Genomic DNA, 23,883 nt, shown 5'->3' with positions numbered 1-23,883 from the left:
TATTAGTCTTGTCAGAAGTGAAGTGAGAAGTTTATTTTATAGATGTATATCCATGAATCAAAGATGTGTCTTGATCTTGTAATTGAATATATCAGGTTTTCTCTATGAAGGTCATTAGTACCAAAATGTGGTTTTTAGAGTTAACAGTAATGGTAGCATTTTTTTCTTTTGCTGCTGTCAGTTTATGGAAATGAAACTTTGCCATACTTCAAAATGATTACTTCAAGAATCTGTGTTTTTTATTTCTTTCACTATTTACCTTTCAGTTGTCATGATAATATTCCAGTGCTTTGAATGCAGATTGGAGTTATATCCTATAATAATGCCAGGATCTTTTTGCTTAGTAATCAGTCCGTCCAAACAGCAGGAAAGGTTAGATAGCTGAACAGAGGAGTCTGAAAACTATTAGGGTATTTATGACTGTTTTTACAAAAGCATGCCTGCTTTTTGTTGTTTTTCTTTCCTTAATATTTTTATTAGAAATGGAAAAAAAGATAAGGGAAGAAAGGGCAGCAAGAGAAAAGGCAGAAAATCGAATAGTTCAAGCTGAAAAACAGTGTTCCATGTTGGACTTTGACCTGAAGCAGTCTCAGCAGAAACTGGAACATCTTCTTCAGCAAAAGGAAAGATTGGAAGATGAAGTAAGTAAAAGGTTCATCACTAATAATTTTCTATATGAATAACAAATTAGAGTTGAACTGAGAAATGGAAAATGAAATTCACTTATACTGAGTTCCTTATAATACAACTCTCAGTGGAATTGAGGATAGTTGTTGGCCTAAGTAGGTTTAGGTAATTTCTGCTTGTTTCTTAATGTTAGCATTTCTCACATATTTGAATCTCAGTTCAATATAACATACTTTTTTGTGTTTTCTCTTTTTCTAAAGAAAAATATAGCTTGTGAATTTGACTATGCAGTTGATTGATGTGGATGATTTACAGGTCTGAGTTTGTGTTGTCTAGTTTGCATTCTTTCCTTTAGTTCAAGGAAATGCAATTAGAATATTGAGTGTGAAAACTAGGAAGTAAGAATAATAGCTTCATCCTTACATTTTGTTTACAGGACAGTGGGAATGAAGTTTATAATACTTTTCTTTGGGGTCACAACTCATGTAAATTAGTTTTTATGTAGATGGTAAGCTACATTTTTTTTCTAGGGTGAGTGGTTTTTAAGATCTGACATCCATGGAGAGCTTTGCAGACAATTTCGGTTTCTTCAATTGTTGTCTTTCTAATTAATTGTTAGAAACAATTCCTAAAATTTCTAATTGTTGCTTAACTGTTGGCAAGTTAAACTGGGGACTTAGAAATAAACTAAAAATGGGAAAGCTTTATCATCCCACAGCATCATAGCCATAGGTTCTAAGGGCAGTAGTTTTGAGTGAGATTATTGTACAGAAGTGTTTGGAGATTCAGGAATATTTTGACATATAGTACACAGTGTAGCATCTAGTCAGTGGTTTAATATAAAGTAATCCATATGTGAAGCCTCTTGAGCCACATGCAATTGGTTATTCAGCAAAGGCTCCTAAATTGAAATATTTCTCATTTAGGTAAGGAATCTGACACTTAAGCTAGAACAAGAGACGAATAAGCGAATAATAGCACAGAATGAATTAAAAGCACAAGCTTTTGAAGCTGATAACTTGAAGGGCTCTGAGAAGCAGCTGAAACAGGAAATCAATACCTTGTTGGAAGCAAAGCGATTACTGGAATTTGAGTTGGCTCAACTTGCAAAGTAAGTAAAAATCTGAAGTAAAATGGAAAAAAAATGCTTAATTATACACGTACTATTTTGCTTGTTCCTGCTAGTGAATAAAGTTCTCTGGTGCATAATCATTTTTTCCTAAACTGAGAGTATTTTTAGCTGCATGTTATGATTCCTATGTACCTGCATGTTATGATTTCTTTGTAGCCTTCAGTGTTGGAATATTTTTGTTATGAGCTATGATTCAGAAGAGTTCTTTGCTCACCATTCTATGTTAAGGCACACACACATACTATATATATATATATATATATATATATATATATATATGTATGTATGTATGTAAGTATATATTCCTGTTTTATTTGAATGACTTCTTTATGGATTGTCTCTGATTCTACTTACTAAATCATATGGGACTTCTAGTACATGGGAGTCAATAGTTCCCTTTAATTGCATGATTCATTTTCTTAATGTTTCTTAAACTCACTTAAAATTAGGACATTTTTTCATTAATTAGACTTCTGTCATATACTCTTTCAGATGGCTTAATGTCTCTCCATTTATAGTACTTCTTGGCTTCTGAATTACATACTTGAATAGTCGTTGTTTTAGAGTAAGAGCTAAAGTAAATCAGATTTTTAGGACACAGCAAACTGTTGCTCTTTGTGAAGTAATATGTATGCAAATGGAAGATCATTGTAGGATGCTGTTCTGGTTAGAAATTGTCTTTGTATTCTGTTAGTAGCTGGCTTTAAATGTTTCCCTTTTTTTATTCCTTCAAAGACAGTACAGAGGAAATGAAGGTCAGATGCGTGAGCTTCAGGATCAGCTTGAAGCTGAGCAGTATTTTTCGGTAAGACTTGTAAGGAATTGTGTGTGCAACATTTTGACATAAAATGAATTAACAGTGAATAGTTGAAACTAAAACTGTTTTAATGTAAGTACAGCCTGGCATAAATCAGCAATTCAGAAAATCCCGCTTGAAACACAAACAAGGAACAAAATATTAGAGAACCTTAGGTGGTGTATCTAAAATGTCGCTTTGTTGTTTGTCAAAACTGACATTATGTTGAATAACTCTTACCTGAATTATTCATCAGAGTTGTTCCTATCCTGAAGTTGGAAAGGAGATATTTTTCTGATATAATTGCAAACTTTGTAGAGAGTTCAGAATCTCCAAACTTACTGGAAAATATTCCATGGTATTGATCTACCATACATATGTTTAAGAACCATAGACTCAGTAGCATTCTGCATGTATTCCTTATTCTAAAAGGCTACCTTCTCTGTACCTGAATCTCTGAAGAACCTTACTGGGTACTCCAGGTAGCCAAAATGTATATTTCATAGATGTAGTTTGATCTGTTTAGTCTCTGTGAAAAGAAACAATAGGATAAGATTCTCTGTAACAGCTGAACTTCAAATACATTTGTGAATATGGACAAACTCATTTCGTTTGGTGAATAGTTTTAAATTTGTTTTTTCCTTGGAGAGGCAATAAAAATTTTTTGTGTTAACTAAACTGCATATGATTGCAATTTCATTATCTGTAACAGGGGCTTTTTGTGCATTTCTCCATGACATATTGCTAATAAGAAGATGCAGAGCATTGTGTTTCTCAGTTTCTTCTTTTTTCACTAACTTGTACATTACATAAGATGTTCATAATTTAGTCTGAATATTTAGCAAAAGTAGTTACCTGCAGAAGATCAAATTTTAGCTTTCAGAATTACAGGCGATGTTAATAATAACAATATAGTAATAAAAACCAGAAGTAATTCACAGAAGTCATTTACATAAGTCACACCTCAGCTGAATCACTTACTAAGTTTGTACAGAAAAAACTTAAGATTCTAAGAGAAGAGGTGCATGGACACAAAGAGAATGCAACAGGTCAAAACACAGAATGGTGTTAGGCGTATTGGACAAGCATTTTGAGAGAAGTGATGCTTCAAGAGGATGCAGTTTTGTCCTCTTATGTCCAGGAGACCTGTTCTGCTGTGTCACAGTGCCTTCCTTCTCTTTTGCAGCACATGTATTTGTGCAGCTATGTAGGAAAACACATTAGAAAATTGAAAACTAATTTGATCATATCAGTTCCCTACCCTATAGAAACTGGAAAGAAGCATCTGGGAGTGGAAGGAAGGAGGAAATTTCATTAATGACAGTATTGGCATGTGTTGTGGTTTAACAAATTTAAACTAAATAGACTGAAAACAAGAAGAATTTCAGTATGGAATTTGAATAATGAGTCTTTTTTTATGCTTTCTTTTACAGACACTTTACAAAACTCAGGTTAAGGAACTGAAAGAGGAAATTGATGAAAGGAATAAAGAAACACAAAGAAAAATGCAGGAGTTGCAAAATGAAAAGTATGCCCATTATGTTTCTCACATAGACCTAAGTTTTTCCATATAATACTGTCTCACTCATTAATACTTTGAATCAGATCTAAGATGCTTTAATTATTTTAGAAAAAGGTCTCAAAAGTGTTCCATAACACCTTGTAAATTGAAAAAGGATAGGATGTTACATGTACTGACTCACAAAGCTGAATATGTTCATTCATATTTCCTTTGGACATTATCATGTCTGTAAGAAGAAAAATGACTTCTCTGAAATTTAGTAAGATTCAAAAAATTTAAAAAACATTCCAATTTTGTAATAATCTCATTTACTAATTTTAAAATTTGATTATATGATCCTGATAATTACTTAATGTATTTCTGTAGTCAGTAAAATAATTTGAGAAAAAGGTCACAAAAAGTCTTTGAAATTTAGTATATTTCTAATTAGGGCAAAACTAGTTATTATTAGCAACCATTAATTGTGATGTAATATTTTCTAAGCTATCAAATAAGAAAAATTTTTAAGCTTATTTTTCCAATTCCCTGATTTATTTCCTGTTCTGAAGAGGGAGACTGTAGTCTTATGCATGAAGTACAATTTCTTCTTAAGTCTATGTCTCTTGTTCTGCTTGAGCATCAGCATTGGAAAACAGTCTGAAGGGAAGAGTTTATGTACAGTGTTCATTTTGCACAGCATTTTGGTGGGCTACAGAATGGGGAAAGAAAAGATATTGTGCTAATAAATGTGGTGTAGGAAGGAAATACATGTGTCTCTGCAAAGTTGTCTGCAAAGTTGTTCACAAGTGGTAACCAACATAAAGAAATGGGGAGGGAGGAGAAGTAGCCAAGACTTCCCTTATTCTACTTGGGGTTATTTATTTATTTTCTTTTTTCTTTTTATAGATTCTTTGTATTGTATTCCCTCACTATTCTCTGCAATCTTATGTTCATCCTAAGCATTTCTCACTTGGATGTAACTATGGGAATTGTGAAAATGGGCAAATATGGGTTAAGTATATTTTGATGGACCACTCTGTACATATAATTTAGTTTTATTTTCTGCTCCTCAAAGGCAGGAGAATTCGTCTTTGTGTTTCATGGATGATTGAAATGTTAATGAAAGCATAGTTAGCTTGCTGCCTTAGCTTTTGTGGACCATCAAAAGATAGAAGTGTACAGAATGCAGTTTTTTAACTCTTGCTTTCCTTAAGAAAGAATGACCATTAGATGAGTGGTATAATTTAGGTTTGATAGTCTTCCTGAAAATTTGGCATGTTTTGCATAGGAAAAGGAGGTCTTAATGTCCTTTTTTACAGAGAAACACTTGCTACCCAGTTGGATTTAGCTGAAACCAAAGCTGAGTCAGAACGGTTGGCACGGGCACTCGCTGAAGAACAGTACTATGAACTGAATCAGGAAAGCAAAAAAGCTGCATCAAGGCACAGACAAGAATTGACTGATAAGGACATCATCATAAGAAGGGTAAATTAGCTATTATCAATACCTATATACATCTTCCAACTGGAAACCAAAATTCATGGTTTTAATTAATGAAGCTTTGTGGTCATAAGTGATAACTAATTAAGTATCTTAAGTTTTGGGGTCACTTGGAACCTTAAACATTTAAATTGCATCATGTGACCTCCTTAAAAACCCAAATTCATTAATCTCAGGTGAAGCCAGAATGAAAATCAAGTGAATGTCTATAATTAATTTATTAAGCCTTTTGTATTTACTTCTTGTCATTGCCAAGTGTATTATTTAAGTCTCATAAATTTGTGGAGCTGTGTATAAGAGTCTCTTATTGCAAAGTAACTTAGTCTTTTTAAAAAAAAACCCACTTGTGAGTCTGGATTTTCACAACCCAAACTCCAAAATGTAATTTTTGAAGACACTTCATAGCATAGCTTTTGGAGTTAGTATGAGCTTGATAAATGTCTTTAACTGAGAAGTCTCAAACAGCAAGCCATATGTAGCATAGTTATTTTATAATTGTTTTTGTTTCTGTTTAGCATCAGAATGCATGTTCTGTTAAAAATCCTCAGGGTATAAAACTCCAGGTGTAATTGAACTTGGCTCAGTTGCTCAAAGCTTTCTGTTAATGGATATTCCACCTCTGTGAAAAGATAGTATAGATAGTGTTTGTTTCAAGAAGTGGCTCTTTTAAGCTTGAGATCTCCAGAATACCACTGTTTCTTAAACGGCATTTAGAAGACTATCTCTGTGGCATCAAAGGAATGCTTTCTTGCCAATGTATTTTCAGTTTCAAGTATTCTGATACTTTTTTCAGACAGATTGATACACAGTCATTTGTACAGGCTTCAAACAAAACCTTTATTTAGGAATACAAATATGTCTGGTTTTTCATATATACTTGTTAACTGATCCTGGTTGTGGCAGTGAACATAAAAATTCAAAATTGTCATGGTTTTTCTTTCCAACTTTTTTCTCTTTTTTTCAAGTTCTGTACATATTTACCTATGCCTGCCTTGTCTTAGACCAAATTTCATTTTGTTTTTATCCTGATTTTCATGATTTATGACAATTATCTAGAAGAAAATGCCTTGTAGCTACTCTGGACTTTAATGCTGGAGTTCTAGCACGTGTCAGCTACTTTCCTGTGTGGATTCAAAGTATCAAGGCTCTACATATTAGTTTATCCAAACTACAGCAGATTAATTGAAAATTGCCACATTGCATAACTGACAATCTAACTTTGTTAAAGTTGATTTTTGATTTCATACAGTGTTGTCAGTTCTGCAGTGATAATTTTTTTTTTTTCTGGGACAGGTGTATTTTGAGCCTTCTGGTAAATCAAAACAGCACAGAAGAATAGTAGCATCTTTTAAAAGTTGTCATAGTCAGAAGGTGCTTTAAGTAAATGTTGTTATAGAATAAATGGTACTTAAAATAATAGTATTACAGATATTTTTGGAATTTATGCCAAGTTCTTTATTCTAAAATGTGTTTGTTTTTATGTAGCTGGAAGAAACTAATAACACTTTAACCAAAGATGTTGATTTAATAACAAAGGAAAACACAGAGATCAGTGAGAAATTTAAGAAACAAGAGGAAGGTATGTCATGTTTGGAGTTTTGATCTTTTGATCTGTTGATCTCTTCTGAAGAAAATTGAATTTGAAGCATATGTGAAGAAGTGAGAAGTGGAAGAAGACATTGCTGTTTATCTTCTGTATTATTTTGGGTTTGGTGTTGGCTTTAATATTTCATCTTTGTGCCTTTCTGATACATCCTTCTGGTAATTTTCTGTCATTGCAGTAGTGTTAAACTGGTAATCTTTGTCTTTGCAAATTGTATTTTTCTCAAAAAACAGAGCAGCAGGAAAACAGGATGAAAAAAAAGTACTTATAGAAGTAATTAAGTTTAAAAATAATTACCTTGTGCTGAACTACCTCAAAGCTGAATATTATTTTGACAGATTACAAAATGAAAAAAGAGGAGGAAATTAATAATATTAGAATGCATTATGAGAAGAGCATAAACACTGAAAGAACTCTGAAGACACAGGTACAACTTTTTATGCAATTTAATAGCAATAACTACTTTGCATTAACAGAAGTATTTAATATTTTTTGCTTTTGTGAACTAACTCTTAGTTCCTTTGAAATTAAGTTTATATTAACCATAATGTACAAAATGCATTGTTAACTTTACGTTTGAAAGAGTAAGTTTTCATGCTTTACTTTCAGTATTACTTTGATTGTGAGTAAGGGCCATTTATGTTGGTGAAGGGATGTTTTTTATCAGATCCTGTAACTAGAGGAACTGAGAAGTTTTTTATAAAACTTGCTGCATATATAATTTTTCTTACTGGTTCTCTTTTTTCTTAACAGGCTGTTAACAAACTGGCTGAGATAATGAATAGGAAAGATTTTAAAATAGACAGAAAGAAGGCTAACATGCAAGATTTGAGGAAGAAGGAGAAGGAAAACCGAAAGCTTCAATTAGAACTTAATCAAGAAAAAGAGAAATTCAATCAGATGGTAGTGAAATACCAAAAGGAGCTTAATGAAATGCAAGCGGTAAAATATTTTTTTTTGTTTAAATGACATTGTGGAAAATACATGCATATATATATATATATATATATATACACACATATATACACATATATATATATATATATCTATGTATGTATGTATATATGAGTTTTGTTTTCAAAATACTTGGCTGCCTTGTTTTTGGTAACAAAGTAACTATGCATGTGTATATATAAATACAGCAACTAGCAGAAGAATCTACATACAGAAATGAGCTCCAGATGCAGCTGGATAGTAAAGAGAGTGACATAGAACAACTACGAAGGAAAATCATGGACCTCCAGCAAGGAATGGATTCTACCAGTGTTGCCAGTCTTCCAACAGATGAAACGGATGGAAATCTTTCAGGTATGAGAAAAGCAGAGTTGAACTACTTGGCCATGTTGTATACACATAGTTTTGGAAGGTATTGTTTCAAACAAGTTACTGCTTCTGAAAGTCTTCTGGCTGTCTAATTCTTTCCTTTCTTTCTTTCTTTGTTTTGTTTTTTTTCTTCTTTTATTTCTCTTTACATTTCATACCTTATACATCACACTTCCCACTGTATAGCTTGGTATTAGCATCATTTATATGCACTTCTGAGGAAAGAGCATCTTTACATCTCCTGTTTTTCAAGTACAGTGATTACAATGTACAGTATTTGGTGAATAGAAGACAGGGCCAACACTACTACATCATGATTGGGTTTTCTATCTTGAATGCAAAATTGTCTTGGTCTTACCTCTTCTTACTCAGTCATGTAGCACCTCTGTGACAACTGGCATTAGTTGCTGATGTGAAAAATAATTGGAGGAATTTTCATAATATATTTATGGTTGTATGATACTCTGATTTAGCAGATTAAAATAAGAACATATAATACAGTGTAGCCAGCCATTTCCATGTATCAGTATCAGGCACTGTACTTTGAGACCCACTGTTAGACTGGTTAGTTATTTACCTCTCTGCTGCCCCAGTGTTTGAAAAGTGTAATATGTTAGTAATTCCACATGATCCACTTCTGTATCTCTCAATACAGGAAAATAATGTTTAGTGTAATTGGGTGTGCTTAACAATTTCCATACATCACAGCCTGGTATATATTTTTTATATGGTTAAGTAATTTTTAGAATTCACTGTGAAATTTTTAATATATTTTTGATACATCTGAATTTCGTTGTAGAAAATATTTTTAGACATACAAAAACAGAATATTATTTTGGGTATTTTATTACTCCAGTCAGATAAAAGTAAATAGAATAATTTTAGATGTGTCTTTTCCTGTTAATGCACTTCATACTGCTCAAATTGCCACATTCTAGAGTTTTTCCAGGAGTCTTAGAGTGATTGAAATTTCAGGTAGGTTATCAGTCGTAGTACATTTTGATGTAGTTACTCCTTTCTGTGTCTGTTTTGGTTTCCTATCTTCCCCTAGTATATTTTTAGATCTTTATTTTTAGCTAATACTGTAATCAGTTACATTTTAGAATAGATTTTTGTTCAGATAATGGTAGTTTTTTCCTTCACAACTTCCATTTTGTTCAAGAAGCCTTTGCTCTTTCATGTTTGATCTATAAATTGCCATCTTGTAAAAATTTTGATTTTTGACGACATCTACAATGCAAACTCCCATTGGAAATTCCTATAATTATTAGATTGGTTAAGGAACTTTTTTTTTCCTAGGAATTCCTTCTGGTATATCTGAAGTATCAGTACTTCTCAGGAGTTTTTTGCTTACTCATTTTCAGTGTATTCCATTTAACAGATATAAAAATGAAAGCAGGGGGTTTTTGCTTATTAAAGTGGTTTTTTTTCCCCCTCAAATTATAAATTGGAATCAAGCTTTATTGTTTTTAAGTGTCTCATAATTGAAGAAGACTGTAGTTAGTAATTTTAGTAGAAAATTTCTGAACTCTTTTAAACTGGGAGCTTTAGGGCTTTTTTCTACAACAAAACACCAGATTTATTCTACTCAAAACAATAGTTTTGAACTTCCTCACTTCCCTTCTCAGCCATTTTCATTTGATGGCTGTTGTGTATTACATGGAAAACACGAATCCATCCAGCCATAGATGGATGGAATCAATTCATCCAGCCATAGATACACCCCCTAATTTTTCTGAAGGGCTAATGGTGTGTCAGTATGACCCCACTGTGTCTTAGATCTTGGATGGACTGTAGGAAAAATCTCTTTCTTTGCCTCATTAAGGAAGGTTATTTTCAGTTTTACCTCTGGAGATGTGTGTAGTCAGGCTTTTGGCTGCATAACCTGTCACTTCCATTTTGAGGCAGAAATTTCAGTCTGTGCAAGATCTTTTCAAGTCAGTTGTTAATTTTCATTGTTAATTAGAGCATCACAGTTACTTGAACTTCTAGTGTTCTTGGGTGAGGTGTCTACTTACTAGCCCTCAACTATTTCTTTTTTGGTAGCCTTTCATTTCTCTTCTCTTTTGCCCTTTTTTCTACACATGCCTCTGATTTTTACTGCAGTTGTCCTGCTGGTTTTACTGTGTGATACAGGTAGGACCTCTAATACGTATTACTAGGACTTCTCTAGATTTAGATCACGTCCCTACATGCTTCTGCTATTTTTTTTATTTTTTTTTTTGAATGAGTTTCTGGGATGATCAGGCTCTGAATAAGAAGCAATTTTGTAATTAAAAGAGATCAAGTGACATTAGTGCAGTCAAATTTCACACCCTTGTCAAAGAGCCAAGCAGAGGGCAAAAAAGGAGTGCAGTAGCATTAGAAAGATGAAAAAAAAGCCAAACTTCAGAGCTAGATGTGATGAGTAGTCAGTAGGATTCTCTAGCTGGTGCACCACTTCTTAAGGCAAAGACACTCCTTAAAAAAATTTTTAGCAAATAAATGGTTGGATTTTATAATAAGTAGTTATGGTATGACTTACTCATTTTCTTGTCACAATAAAAACATCACAAGAGAAAAAAATAAAGATACAAGTTAATATCAGCATGTATAAAAGAATGATTCCATGGTCACGATTCTGGCAGTAAGCAGTCTTATAAAATTATAAAATTTTAAGGAAAAAAAAGTCTTTATTTAGAAATAGACACAGAGAAGTCACATGGTTGCACACTTCAAAGCTGCATTGCCCTTGGAGGTGTTTTCTATGTGCCACTGGCCTAAACACTCCCACAAATTCTAGTAGCTCCTTGGGCAGCTTACACTCTCCCAAGGTGGGGATTGGCCCCTTTAGACAATCCAGGCTATTCTCAGGCTTTTGCTTACTTACATGGGAAAGATCAATATGTGGATGAAGGTTTTTCCTTGTATTCAATTCTAGGCATGTTTTGTAACTCTCACTCCTGATTATTGGTTCAGATAGCAGCTCAGATCTCAGGTGTCCCCAGTGTTAACAGAGTCCTTGCTGAAACAGCTGAGGTATTTGCTTTTAAATGATGCTTTTGGAATGCCTCTTCCTCCTGGCTGGACTTAAGGAGTCTTCATACTTGCATGATTGTAAACAGAATTATTTTTTGTCAAGATGGAACATAATCAGGAACGTAAGAGTTTTTTCTCCTTAGTGTTACAGGGCACCTAACCTGTTGTGAATTGCTTCTTTTCATCTGATTGGCAAGATCATTTAAGCAATTGAGCTGTCCTACAGGTTTAACTGCAGCACATAATAGTTTACAGCATATGTTGTAAATCATGTTTTGCACAAAGATAGGATGGAATAATAAATGCAGAGCATTTCAGCCAGCAGTTTTATTGGACTCAGATAGGACTTCCTGAAGTACCTGCAAGTAGCATGAATAAACCCCAAAGCAAAATCCACTCAGAAATCCTTTGTGAAAGCCACATGAAATTACAGTAAGGAAGTCTGCAGAAGGAAAAATCCAAATTGAAAGAATAGCAAGATAGTATCTGCAGGTTTTTGGTTGCTGTGGAAGACTCTTAGGAGTAGGAATTCTTGAACACTGGAAAGAGATGATCTGCTGTTCATGAAAGCACCCACATTACTTAGCTCCAGAACAACAAAAAAGTCTCGTAAAGCAGTTACAGTCATGGTTGTCTTGTGTGATTTTATTGAAGTCTTACTGTTAGAACTCTTATACTGAATCCCAGTGAATCCTGATAGTCTGCATACTAGCCATGAAGATGCTTAGAATGCAAATCTACATTTAAAATATATTCAGAGATAACTACCTGTAGCCTTTATGGAATTCTTTCTTCATATCCTATTGAGATCCAGCTAGCCATCTGATATTTTTGAGGCCTATCTTGCACTTTCTGGATTGCAGCTATGAGGTATCAATTCTGGTATTCTTTCCAAAATACAGGGAAGTTGTCATGCAATATTTTTGAGCCTATTTTTAAAGACAGGAATGGAAGATTCTTTTTTATAGTTTAGATAGCCCATATTTTCTTAATTACTCAGTCAGAACACTCATAAATATTAGTCTTCTGGATCAAATATTTGTGAAGTGGCCAGATGAGCATTTGCAGTTGTGCTATCTAAGTCCATCAAGAGAAATGAAAATACACTATAAATATTACTTGAGAGGAACCTTTGTGGCAAGGTTGGAATGAAAGAGCTCATCTACCCTTCAAGAGTACATTTGTTTCCAGACGAATTTTAGCTTTGTTGAAAAGGAGTATGTTTGGAAACTGTTGCTTTCAACTGCAAGATGTTATTCACAGCTCAGAAATCATCTCTCATTCAAATAGAATTTGCTCCCTAAAATAGATTTGTAGTAGACAGAAAAGAATGTCAACAGATCCATTTGAAATACCTAATTTACTTCCTGCTTCTTTTGAAATTGTTTTCAGAACGTGGTGAAATAGAAGGGAACTTAGAAAAAACTTCTACTGTCCTTATAAGCATCTTTTAAAATTCATTATCATTGGATCTTTCCAGATTTTCATATGCTACAATTTCAATAGATGCTGCCTTTTTTTTTTTTTCTAACAAATCATCCTTCCTGTATTGCTTTTGAACAGCAGTTCCCCCATACTTTTTTCTTTATTAGCAATTCATCACTTTGTTTTGCAATGAATACCTGGGTTTTAGGATGTTTCTGTAATTTCCAAATATGGAAGAATCTTCTCTTAATGTAAAAATTAATCAAAGTTTTCAAAATAAGGTAAGCATTATCTGTGAGGCCTGTAGACATGGAGGAAATAGGGTTTTTTTCCCCCCCAAATCTACTGAGTATCAATAATTGAGGAGAGTCTGGGATATCAGAGAGGGTAGGGTTGAGGGGGTGTGGGGACCCCTACCCTCCTAGTCCCCACCGTTCTTATGCAGATTTAAGAAGGCTGGGAGGTACAAATTTCCTTTGTTTTTCTGGGAAGTTTTGTTACTGGAATGAGTTCTGCTAACATGCTTTTCTTCCTGTTGATATCACTAGTTCAGTGGTCCTTGAGTATTTTCAAGCTATTCTATGTGGAGAAATTATAGGAAATTATTCCATATTCCTAGGTGTAGTCCATTTCTAAATATTGCTGCTGTAAGGCTAATGTGGGAAGGGCTTTTACATGCCTAATTATAATGACTTGCTAAAGCTGTCAGTCCCATTGTAATTCCACATAGCAAAGCATATGGACAATAACTTTTATACATTTGAATGCATTTCAAATCTTGCTGGGATACACCTCACATAGAGTTATTCCTGAAGGACAAAAGGAACCAGTAGCTCCTCAGGATATAAATAGTGGCAGAGAAAATTTTAACTTAATGAAGTTTTTAGTGCAATCATTACCTGGCTTCATAATTTTAAATTTCAGAAACCACTCTGTTAGCTGGGCGGGCTTTTTAAATCAACAGTCCACATTAGGCAGAAAGCTAATTTTCTTGTGGCCCTTTTTTGTATTATGCTGAATTATTTCAGTAGCTTATTGGTAGGAAAATACGATATTACGTTTCGGAGAATTTTCACTGAAAATTTGAGTAAAACACTTGTCTCTTATTCTTTGTATCCAGTTGATTCTTCCTGCATTCCTTATTTAATTATCTCCTATTCTTATCTTCTGTGAGTAATGGGACACCCATGTAGCTTTGCTTGCTCTTGTGCTCTCTCTCCTTTTGTTTCCTGTGGAAAATGTGTATCTGATTTGTTTTACTTCCTGCATCTTCCTGCTGAGTATTTTCATACAGGCACTCTGAATGTTAAATTATGTTTACATTGAAAATCTCTTAATTTAAACTGTAATATATTTTCAAAGCAAAGTCTTTCCTGCCTGGCTCTTTGCAAACTATTTATGTACAGTGTTAGATGTTGGCATCAAGGAAAACAGCTCTACTTTTATTGTGCAGTAACTCTTTAATCAGATGTTGGCTTGTGATGAAGCATGAATTAAATGCTTATGTCTTCATTTTATTTAGCTGTGCTTTTTATTCTGCTTTGCTGAATAGGTAATTGCCCATTACTGCATGTAGTACATCTTCCTTTCTAGTAGTAGTTTGCTTTAGTGCTGTTCTGCTTTATTATTATAAATACACAAAATTATTAAATACGCATTTTTTAAAACCAGAATCAAGACTTGAAGGGTGGCTTTCAGTACCAAACAAAGGAAATATAAGGCGGCATGGCTGGAAAAAACAGGTACAAATGCCTTTTTTTTCTTTCTACCTCAATTTCCTTGGAAAGGTTTCTAGGCATGTGGTGAATTGATTTTACAGCTCTCATTTAAGAAACAAAATAATTAAGAGTAATTTAGTGTATGTACATTATCATAGGAAAAAACCCAAGAAAGTTCAAGTTCAGTATGAAATCTTTAGTAATGACATTGTGCAAATTTACAACAGGGGAGGAAATGCTTTACAATGAGCATCTTGGAACCATTAAAAATCACATTTCTTCTTTGAGTAAGCATCTTTATAATACTGTTACTGATAAAGAAACTCTTTGTGCAACTTGGCAGCACAGAGTAGGGAATACCACACTTAAATGTGAAGGTCATGGAAGAGTACATCACACTGTACTTGCCACACATGATTTCCAATGATGTTTCTGTCTCCCTTACCTTTAAAATGATCCATTTATCTTAAAAAGAACTGATTTACCCTCAGAAACTGGATCTCTGTGCTGGAATTCCCACTCCAAACAAAGCAGTCTTGTTTTGCCTCTGTAAAGGTTATGATCTGCTTCTTTGAAACATCTTATGTTCAAATTGAGATATTTAGAACCAGTTTCTGATTATCTTTTCTGGCTTTTCAGTTCCCCCTTTGAACATCTTTTAGTTCATGTTTAGGAACATGATCTCTAGAATTTTTAAAATTTTAAAAGCTAATTGTATGAAACAGTTTATTTTCCTTCATCATCCATATATTCAAAGACTGCTACTGGGAATTTCTGAGTTACTCATGACATTTTTGAAGTAACTTTCTGATTCCTCTTGAAAGGTATTCTCAAATGCTTCTATTTACATTCACAGTCTACAACAGCTGAAGGTGATTCCTATAAAATTTAAAGGAGAAGGGATTAATTCCTGTCAAAGAAGCACTAGAATGTTTTTTGTATTGGGCCTTTAGCTGCTGTACTCCTTCTTTGAAGTGATGCTATTTGCAGTGGGCTTCCATGGCCTTCTTTATACACTCCAAGTGTTTGAGTTCCAGACCTGTCTATTTTTACATCAGTATCAGACCCTGGTGATTTGTCTGTAAGTTCAAACCACCACCTATTCTGGCTTGCTGGGAGTGAGTGATAATTTCTCCCTATTTCAGCTAATGGCCAGTCACTTCCCCCCCCCCCCCCCCCCCCCCCGACCCTTGAGGCAAGGGAGGAACAAAAGCAGAATTTATGTGTTGAATTAACAATTTACTGAAAGCACAAAGCAAGACTAAGACAAGCACAATAAAAACAACAATATTAATAGCAAAAGTATACAGAAAGAGAAGGTGCTTTACCTTTCACAGAAAAGATGTTCACCACCAGGAACAAAACCAAATGGCAGACGCTTCCTGTAGATCTGCTAAGGCTGCTTGAATCCTCTTGTTACAGAATTGACTGTGCCTGGCACAAATTACGTAGCTTTGTTCTGTTCTGGATTATATAAAATACTGTGTCATTTTTCTGTCAGAATGCTTCTAGCACCCTTTTATGGTTGTTCTGTAAAAATTGAGATTATTTTTGCATTCTCTGACAACTGAAATTTTGAACTCCTGATAAATGCAGCCTCTCCAGTGAAAGACTATTAGAATTTCTTCAGGCTTGCTCAGTATAGGCATATTTGCTTGCCTCGAGATATTTTACGCAGTTCATACGTTCACACTTTCCTAGTTTGAACGTGATCATGCTTTGGAGGAATTTGAGCTGCAGATGGATGGCTCATGAAATAAATTGTACTGATAAAGTTCCTTAACTAGCTGAGGTTCATATCAGTGAGACAGAATAGTGAGTGACTGTGTTCACTCAGATGTGCATTCTGTTGGCTGAACTGTACTGTAGCTGAAACAAGCTGCCAGGTAGTCAGCCTCCTCAGGTGCTTCTCTTCCAAATTCTCCTGCAGTTTCAGTTTTGTGAAGGTGGGAGGTATATGCAACCTCAATTACAGGCATGCCCAGATTAATTTAAAGGAAAAGCAAAATTACCTAAGGAGTGTAATTGGATTGATGCCTTTGTTACAACTTGAGCTGCTGCATTTCTGACTCATATGGTAGTAACACTGATGTTTTTGCCCCATGCCCTCGGAGTTATTTAGCTTAAGTTAGAAAGGAGTGGAAAACTTGAGAATAAATAATTGTACCTAAACCTAACACTGAAATGGGTAACCCTTATTTTTATCTGGAGCTTCAATTCATCCCAAGTGAAGATGATGAAATATTATTCAAAAACCACTGTAGAACAGAACTACTGTCAGGAGATTTTTTTATATGTTCACAACAGGATATTGATGCTGTTGTGCATAACTTTTTATTTTTAGTTAATTTGTTCATTCACCAAGGTGAATATATAGTGTGATAATTGAATTCCTTTACAGTCAAAATTTGCATTTGTGCTAGTTGTCATCTTAAGGCCTTGCTCTTATCTCTGAAAGGCAAAGGTCCACACTTCAAAGATGAGAAAAGTATTAGTTTTCTATTGGAGTGGATAAAGGAATTGAAGTAGTCCTTTTCTTCAATGGGAAAAATCACAGGAGGCTCACGCTACTACAACTTAGTACTTACTCAAGCTGATCAGGCTTTCTGTTAAGGAATTGTGACAATATGCCCTTTCATGGCTTATATTTAGATGCATTTCAGTAATTGAGATTTACAACTGTAGCTCACACCTTGCACATTTAAAAAATGCTGTTGTATAAACTCAGGATGACTTTCATACTTAGGTTTTGAGGTCAGCTTCAAGTCCTATATAAAATGAGGTTGAAACCTCCCCTTGTAGAAGGAGAAGGCATTCAAATTATCAGTACCTGCATTGTGCAGAAACCCATCCAGTTACCTACCAGCACTTGGAATTCAAGATGAACTGTTGTGCATTCACTTTGATGCTATTCTGTCCTTCGTGAATCTGGAGATTAGTGTAGACAGAGCTGCCAGTTTACCTCCTTTTAATCCTCTTTAGTGTCTTATATCTTTGAGTTCCTTCTAAAACATTTGAAACTGCAGGGGAGGGAACAGCTACAGCTGTCACTGATCTTATGCTTGTGGACAGTTCCAGCAAAGATGTTGGACTAGCAACTCCCAGTGAAGAGCAGCAGGCAGTGAATTCCAGAATTGAACTTACTTGGAAGTGCTTAGGTTAGAGGTGCTTGGTCTTAACTATTTCATTGTATTCATAGCTAACAGATCTTTGTTTCTGCTGATAGATTTTGGCTCTTTATTTTAGCAGTGCATTAAACTGGAAGTGTAGGAAATAGCAGGAGCCATGGGACACTGTTTTAGCCTACCAGCAGTTTGTTGTGAAGTACCAGTGAGTCCTGCAGGCCTGTAGAGCTGGATAAGTTTTTACAACATTATCACTAAATGATAACTTTTGCATTGTGTCACTCTTAGTGATACAGTAAATTTCATAGTAACCTGCCAGGTGCAACTCAAATTTATGAGTGTGTGTACAGATGGACTTGCAGAGTCATCACAAGCATTTTAGAGTGATCCAGTGACAATACAGTCACTGCAGCTGTAGCATTGCAGAGCCATCCATAGTGTAGCTGCCTTCAGGATGTTCTAATATCTCTTGATGTTAATTTGAAACCTTTCATTTACTCTGGGTTTTTTTATATTCATGTGGGAGTATATTAGGATAAATAATTGCTTTTTAAAATGCAATTTCAACTGTTTTACCCTTTCTTTCCACAGTATGTTGTGGTGAGCAGTAGAAAGATACTGTTCTACAATGATGAAAAAGACAAGGACCAGTCTAATCCATCTATGGTACTAGATATAGAGTAAGTAAAGCCACTGTTAATTTTGGATACAAATTGGCAGGAGTGTTATGTGTGAAATAGCAGATAGGGAATCCAGAAGCTTGAAATAAAAATTCCATAAATATTTTTCATACAAAATTTATCATACTGGTTGGAAAATGTCTGTCTCTCTGTATTTCAGTGTACCATTAACAGAACTTTGACAGTACTTTTTCTTTGTCCTATGATTGCCAAAAGTTAGAGAAAAAGAGAAGGGATCATTGCTGTTCTAATCCAAAGCATTTCTAACTTTTCCAGCTGTTTCCTGTTTAAAGTGATAAAATATACTAATTGTGATTACTTTACATTGGTTATACATGAGGAAATTGTGTCAAATATCACTGAAGCCCCTCTCTGGTACATGACTGTGATGTTTGAACAGCTGATTGACATTATGGGATCTTACAAAATAGTAATTGAAAAAAGGTTTTAGAATTCATGAGTAGATGTATCAGGGACTAACGAATACAGTGGTCTGGAAGGAATCTCAAGCTCAGGAAGTGCTTAAGATGCCAGTTGCTCATAACCAGGAAAAGAGTTATTTTCTCTTGGAACTGTTTTGTACTCTCTTTTCATAAACATCTGCTACAGCTACTGTTGGAAACAGGATGTTGGGAGAGATGGACTTAGAGTCTTGACCCAGTATAAGATGGTGTTTGTTCCAATTTAAATATTGTTTTCAATAGCTGGTGCCCCAGATTTCCTTTGTGATGTTTTGGCATAGGTTGTTCATCAAGCCATAATATAATTTAGTAAAAAAAACTACTGGATAGTATTCTACTTAACATGGTTACTTCCATCCAGGTTTTCACTAAGCTTTTCTAGCAATAATGTTAGACTTCCTAGTGTTTTGAAGAAGTATTTGAAAGCCTTTATATTCAGTAAATTTACCATGATGGATCTTGAATCCATTGTAAGATAACTCTCTTTCCATGCTGTGAAATACATTGATTTTGTGTAGGTAGACAAAAATCTGTATGGTTTATGTATTAGTTCCTAAAATCATATTTCAGTGTTGAAGTCGGTCGTGTTGCTTGCATAGTTTCTAAGAACTTCAAAGCAGTTTAATAATTGTTCTGAACCAACCTTTTAGCATTTTCTGATTGATGTTTCTTATAATCTAGTAAGCTGTTTCATGTCCGACCTGTAACTCAAGGAGATGTATATAGAGCTGAAACTGAAGAAATTCCTAAAATATTCCAGGTAAAAATAAGTATATTCTCCTGTCTATTTAACTCTCTTGAAAAAGTGGTGGCTTCTTTGAAAAGGGTACAAAAGTACTTAGTGCTTCAACAATAACACAGCAGTATTCTTTTTTCAGATTCTCTATGCTAACGAGGGGGAATGCAGGAAGGATTTGGAGGTAGAACCAGTACAGCCAGCAGAGAAGACGAATTTTCTAAATCACAAAGGCCATGAATTTATTCCCACGTTATACCACTTTCCAGCCAACTGTGAGGCCTGTGCCAAACCTCTCTGGCATGTCTTTAAACCCCCTGCTGCCCTAGAATGCCGGAGATGCCATGTGAAGTGCCACAGAGACCACTTGGATAAAAAGGAGGAATTAATTGCACCATGCAAAGGTACAGTCATGTTTGTTCTGTTCTGTATTCTCTGCGTGGGTAAGCCAAACCTGCTAAACTACTGGAGGTGAATAAAAGCACTTCAGTTTAAAGTTAAACCTATAAATAAAGTTCTAATATTTTAGATGTGAAAGTTGCTATTCAAGCAATAGGCTGTTACACTGCTTATGAACAGTGGAGGCCTGTGGTGGTGTAACTGATGGAGCTCTGCTAAGGTTCTGAGAGCACAAGGTTCCCTAGAGGTTTGTGCCCAAGTACTGGGCAGCTCCTTGGTGCCCACACCAGTCTATCTGCACTTACACCTGACCCATGCTAGGGACAATTGCAGTGGCTGCATCAGCAAGCTCTGCTGAGACCTTGCAGAGTGGTTCTTCAGCCACCTCACCAACTGGAGTAAAAGTTTCTTCTCTGTGCTGCTGTGAAGTGGAGCATTCAGGGTATGTGCTCTGGAACTTGGCCATAAGGCACCCACACAACTTCCCAGCTTATTAAAATCGTAATTAGTGTAAGTTTCTTACTTCTCAAATACTCACATTAGACTCAAGAATCTTAATGCAGAATGACAAATAGTGAAAAACATTATATTTATAATCTTTCCTGCTGTTTGTTGTCTTCCAAAAATATATAAACAAACCCAATACAAGAATGTATATAGGTGCCATTATTCCTTCCAGTGGCACAGTTGGTGTGTGATAACTCTTACTTTGATAAGGAACCCTGGTTTTCACTGAATCCTCCTCCCTTTTCCTTGTAGTGAGTTACGATGTAACTTCAGCAAGAGATATGCTCTTGTTGGCATCCTGTCAAGATGAACAGAAGAAGTGGGTGACACATTTAGTAAAGAAGATCCCTAAGACACCACCATCTACTTTTGTTCGTGCTTCTCCTAGAACTTTGTCTACAAGATCCTCAGCAAATCAGTCGTTCCGAAAAGTTGTTAAAAATACTTCTGGAAAAACTAGGTGAGAAATAAGCTACAAAAGCTCCAGATCTTCCTGGCTAAAAACCCCTCAATTTTTAAGTCCTATTCCATGTGAAATTGTGAAATAGTTACACAGTTATGGCTGTTGAACTGCTGATCTAAAGCTTTGCTCAAATCCCAAAGGAAGGAGAAATCTCTTGTTATTGTGGTAAATTTATTGGTTCTTCACGTTTGGAAAGTAGGTCGTACTTGGCCTAGTGCTTGGGAGGGAGCTGGTTGCATTTTTTTTTCCTGTTTAAAGGCAAGGCTCATTGGATATGTCAGTAATGGCATTTAGCGGCAAGGTTGATCCACAGTCATCCCATCCATGGGTGGGATCCATGAATTGACTCTTCTGCAAATGGGACTGAAATGAGAAACTTAGAGATTCTATCTGTTGCTAGGCCAATTCTTTTGTTGTGAGGCCAGTTAAGTCTTAATTACATTCTTCCTCCCTGCTTACTCATTCCCAGTTGTATTCTATCCCAGTAGTCATTTTTGTAAACTATTTGTGACCCTATGCATTAACCAAGACATGGTGTAAAATACATCTTTTAAATGGTTAGGTTACTGTAATCTGATTTTAACCATTATTAGCTTCCTGATACAGTATGTGTGTTGTTTTGTCCCCAAATAACCAACTGAATTGACAGTATGGAGTGGACACTAGTATCTCAGTAAGGAAAGAGTCTTCCCAGATTGGCAGGGCTACCAAATGCTCCTGGTATGAAATGCAATAAAAGCAGACTTTTGCATATAAGGAGACATGGGGTATTTAATGAAGCATCCTCCTTGAAGGGAACAGAAGAGAAAAAATATGAAAGATAAAAAGGGCATTGATTTTCTTGTCCCCAAGACTTCAATCCCAAAACATAAGTGGTCATAGAATGGCTTGGGTTGGAAGGGACCTTAAAGATCATCTAGTTCCAGCTCACCTTTTGACTGTGGAGAAAGAGTCCTATTGAGCATAAGCCATTTAGAGAAGCAAAGCACTTGAGCAGCAGGAGTGCTGGGTATGTGTGTGCTCTTGCCTGTCATGCTGCCTGGAGATGTCTGCAAGAGGCAGGTGGGGGCCCCTGCACCTCCCTGATGCTCAGGGAGCTCCTTGGGTGTCTTTGTGACACACTCTGTCCCCATCAGACAGCTGACACTGGGTTGATTGGAGTATAGTGGGGCCTGCATGGCACCTGCAGAGCAATGCGAGCAAACAATGAAAAGATTCAGAGTTCCACTGAGCAAAGAAATTAGAAAACTAGTGTTAGGAAATTAGAAATTAGCATTAGAAAAAGGACAGGTTGGAACTCTTCATTCTGGCAGTTGTGCTGTGGACATTTTTGTGGCTTTCTCAGGCAAATTTTTTGTGAGTTGTATCTATGAACTGGACAAGTACTGCTGTGATGGACTATGCCCAGTGTGTGCCCTGATACCATTACATTCTGTCCCATGTGTTTAAAAAGGAGAGGCGGTGGATTTATTTTATGAAAATTCACTTCTATTATACTGATGTTTAAATTCAGCTTATTAAATAAATCCACAGCGTAGCTTATGTACTGAACACTTAACTGGTAGCTCAGCACAGTAGCTGAGCTCATTTGACAGCCTGTTGCTACTTAAAGGGGAGGGTTTTCCCTCTCTTTTCCTTCTTTTCTGTCCTTGGATCCTAGGTTAGTGCTTGAAATTACACATTTTGGACCCTTCCATGAAGGTACACAGTTCAGTTTCCTGACTGCCAAAAACAATGTAGACTAACTGTGTCAAGCTAGTGAGCGGATCAGTGCACTGAGAAGTGCAGTGACTGCCAAAGCTGAGGACAGGTAAGTAGGAGGATGCTCTCCTGGGGTCAGGATGATGAGGAACAGCAGGCTCTTTTCCTCTCAGGAGGCAGTCAATTATTGGATCAGCCTCTGTGAAGTCAAGATACTGCACCCTGCAGTTCTCCTCTTCCCTCACCATTTTACTTACGTGTGCGAATAAGCAGCAATGATTTCTATGGGACATACACGTCTAGCTTTTACTAAGTATCTGAAAATTGTTCTCTTGTCAGACAGTATAGCAGAACTTGCTCTCGGTGATGGAGGCCTACCATGTAAGCAGGCATTAACTGTTTTGGTGAATGGATACAGACTTGAACACCTGCTTGAAGACATTTCAGTACATTTCATTCAGGGTCTGACCCACCTTTCTTTGCAGTTGGTAGGCAGTGCTTCCTTGACTTCATGGAGAGGTGTCTCAGACCCATTGAAAGGAGCTTCACATATAAAAGTTCATCCTAAGTTCTATTCCTCATTTTAATAACTTACCACTAATGACAGTGAATCAGAACTTCATGATGAACTTGCTGGCATTTGCAGTACTGCTTCGAGATCAGAACCTACACTTCATAGCTTACAGTCTGCTGATTTATTCACATTGTATTAGCACAGCTGAGGCCTTTTGTTTTAATATAGTTGGACTTGGGCACTTGGTCAAGTTAATGCATGTTTGAAGAGGAAAACAACCAACCAGCCAAAATTCCTGTGCATCAGATGAGCTCTGCAACTGCATGTGCGTGCTCTTAGCCTAGGGAGCCTTTTCTTGTCCTGCAAGTGAAAGAGGGTCACCTTGCATTTGCCATGAATACACCAATGACTGCTGACTCTTAACTGCTTACTTGTAAAGCTGCAGTAATATTATCATCTGTCTGATCTCTCTGCTTAATGTTATTTGAAACTGAGAACAGTTTGTGGAAGATGATGTAGGTATGAAGTTAGTATTGTACCTTGTCAATTGAAAAAAAATTCTGTTAAAGCATTTTCTTCACTGAGGCTCTTGGCAAACGTGCACTAATGTTACGAAGCTAATTTGTATATTTGTTATTAATTGTCTGTTTTCTT

The 23,883-nt window shown here is 35.7% G+C and overlaps 1 protein-coding gene across 3 annotated transcripts in view; it reads left to right on the top strand.

Annotated features, from left to right (window-relative positions):
* ROCK1 (Rho associated coiled-coil containing protein kinase 1) overlaps positions 1–23,883 on the top strand; it is an 83,274-nt gene that overhangs the window by 57,871 nt on the left and 1,520 nt on the right. For 2 of the 3 annotated variants that reach the window (XM_062488387.1, XM_062488395.1), the window contains 14 exons: positions 481–641; positions 1,554–1,738; positions 2,495–2,564; positions 3,989–4,083; positions 5,376–5,541; positions 7,042–7,135; positions 7,498–7,586; positions 7,913–8,101; positions 8,302–8,467; positions 14,597–14,667; positions 18,360–18,448; positions 19,591–19,669; positions 19,788–20,049; positions 20,804–21,011. In XM_062488387.1, the coding sequence (XP_062344371.1) occupies positions 481–641; positions 1,554–1,738; positions 2,495–2,564; positions 3,989–4,083; positions 5,376–5,541; positions 7,042–7,135; positions 7,498–7,586; positions 7,913–8,101; positions 8,302–8,467; positions 14,597–14,667; positions 18,360–18,448; positions 19,591–19,669; positions 19,788–20,049; positions 20,804–21,011 (1,924 nt within the window). Of the gene's footprint in view, positions 1–480; positions 642–1,553; positions 1,739–2,494; positions 2,565–3,988; positions 4,084–5,375; positions 5,542–7,041; positions 7,136–7,497; positions 7,587–7,912; positions 8,102–8,301; positions 8,468–14,596; positions 14,668–18,359; positions 18,449–19,590; positions 19,670–19,787; positions 20,050–20,803; positions 21,012–23,054; positions 23,877–23,883 lie in introns of those variants that run through there. The other variant, XM_062488378.1, reaches the window with a different exon arrangement.

Source organism: Cinclus cinclus, chromosome 1 (assembly GCF_963662255.1).
Source record: "Cinclus cinclus chromosome 1, bCinCin1.1, whole genome shotgun sequence".
In the NCBI taxonomy this organism is placed as follows: Eukaryota; Metazoa; Chordata; class Aves; order Passeriformes; family Cinclidae; genus Cinclus; species Cinclus cinclus.
The sequence above is the reverse complement of the archived record's forward strand: the minus strand, read 5'-3'. Positions and strand labels throughout refer to the sequence as shown.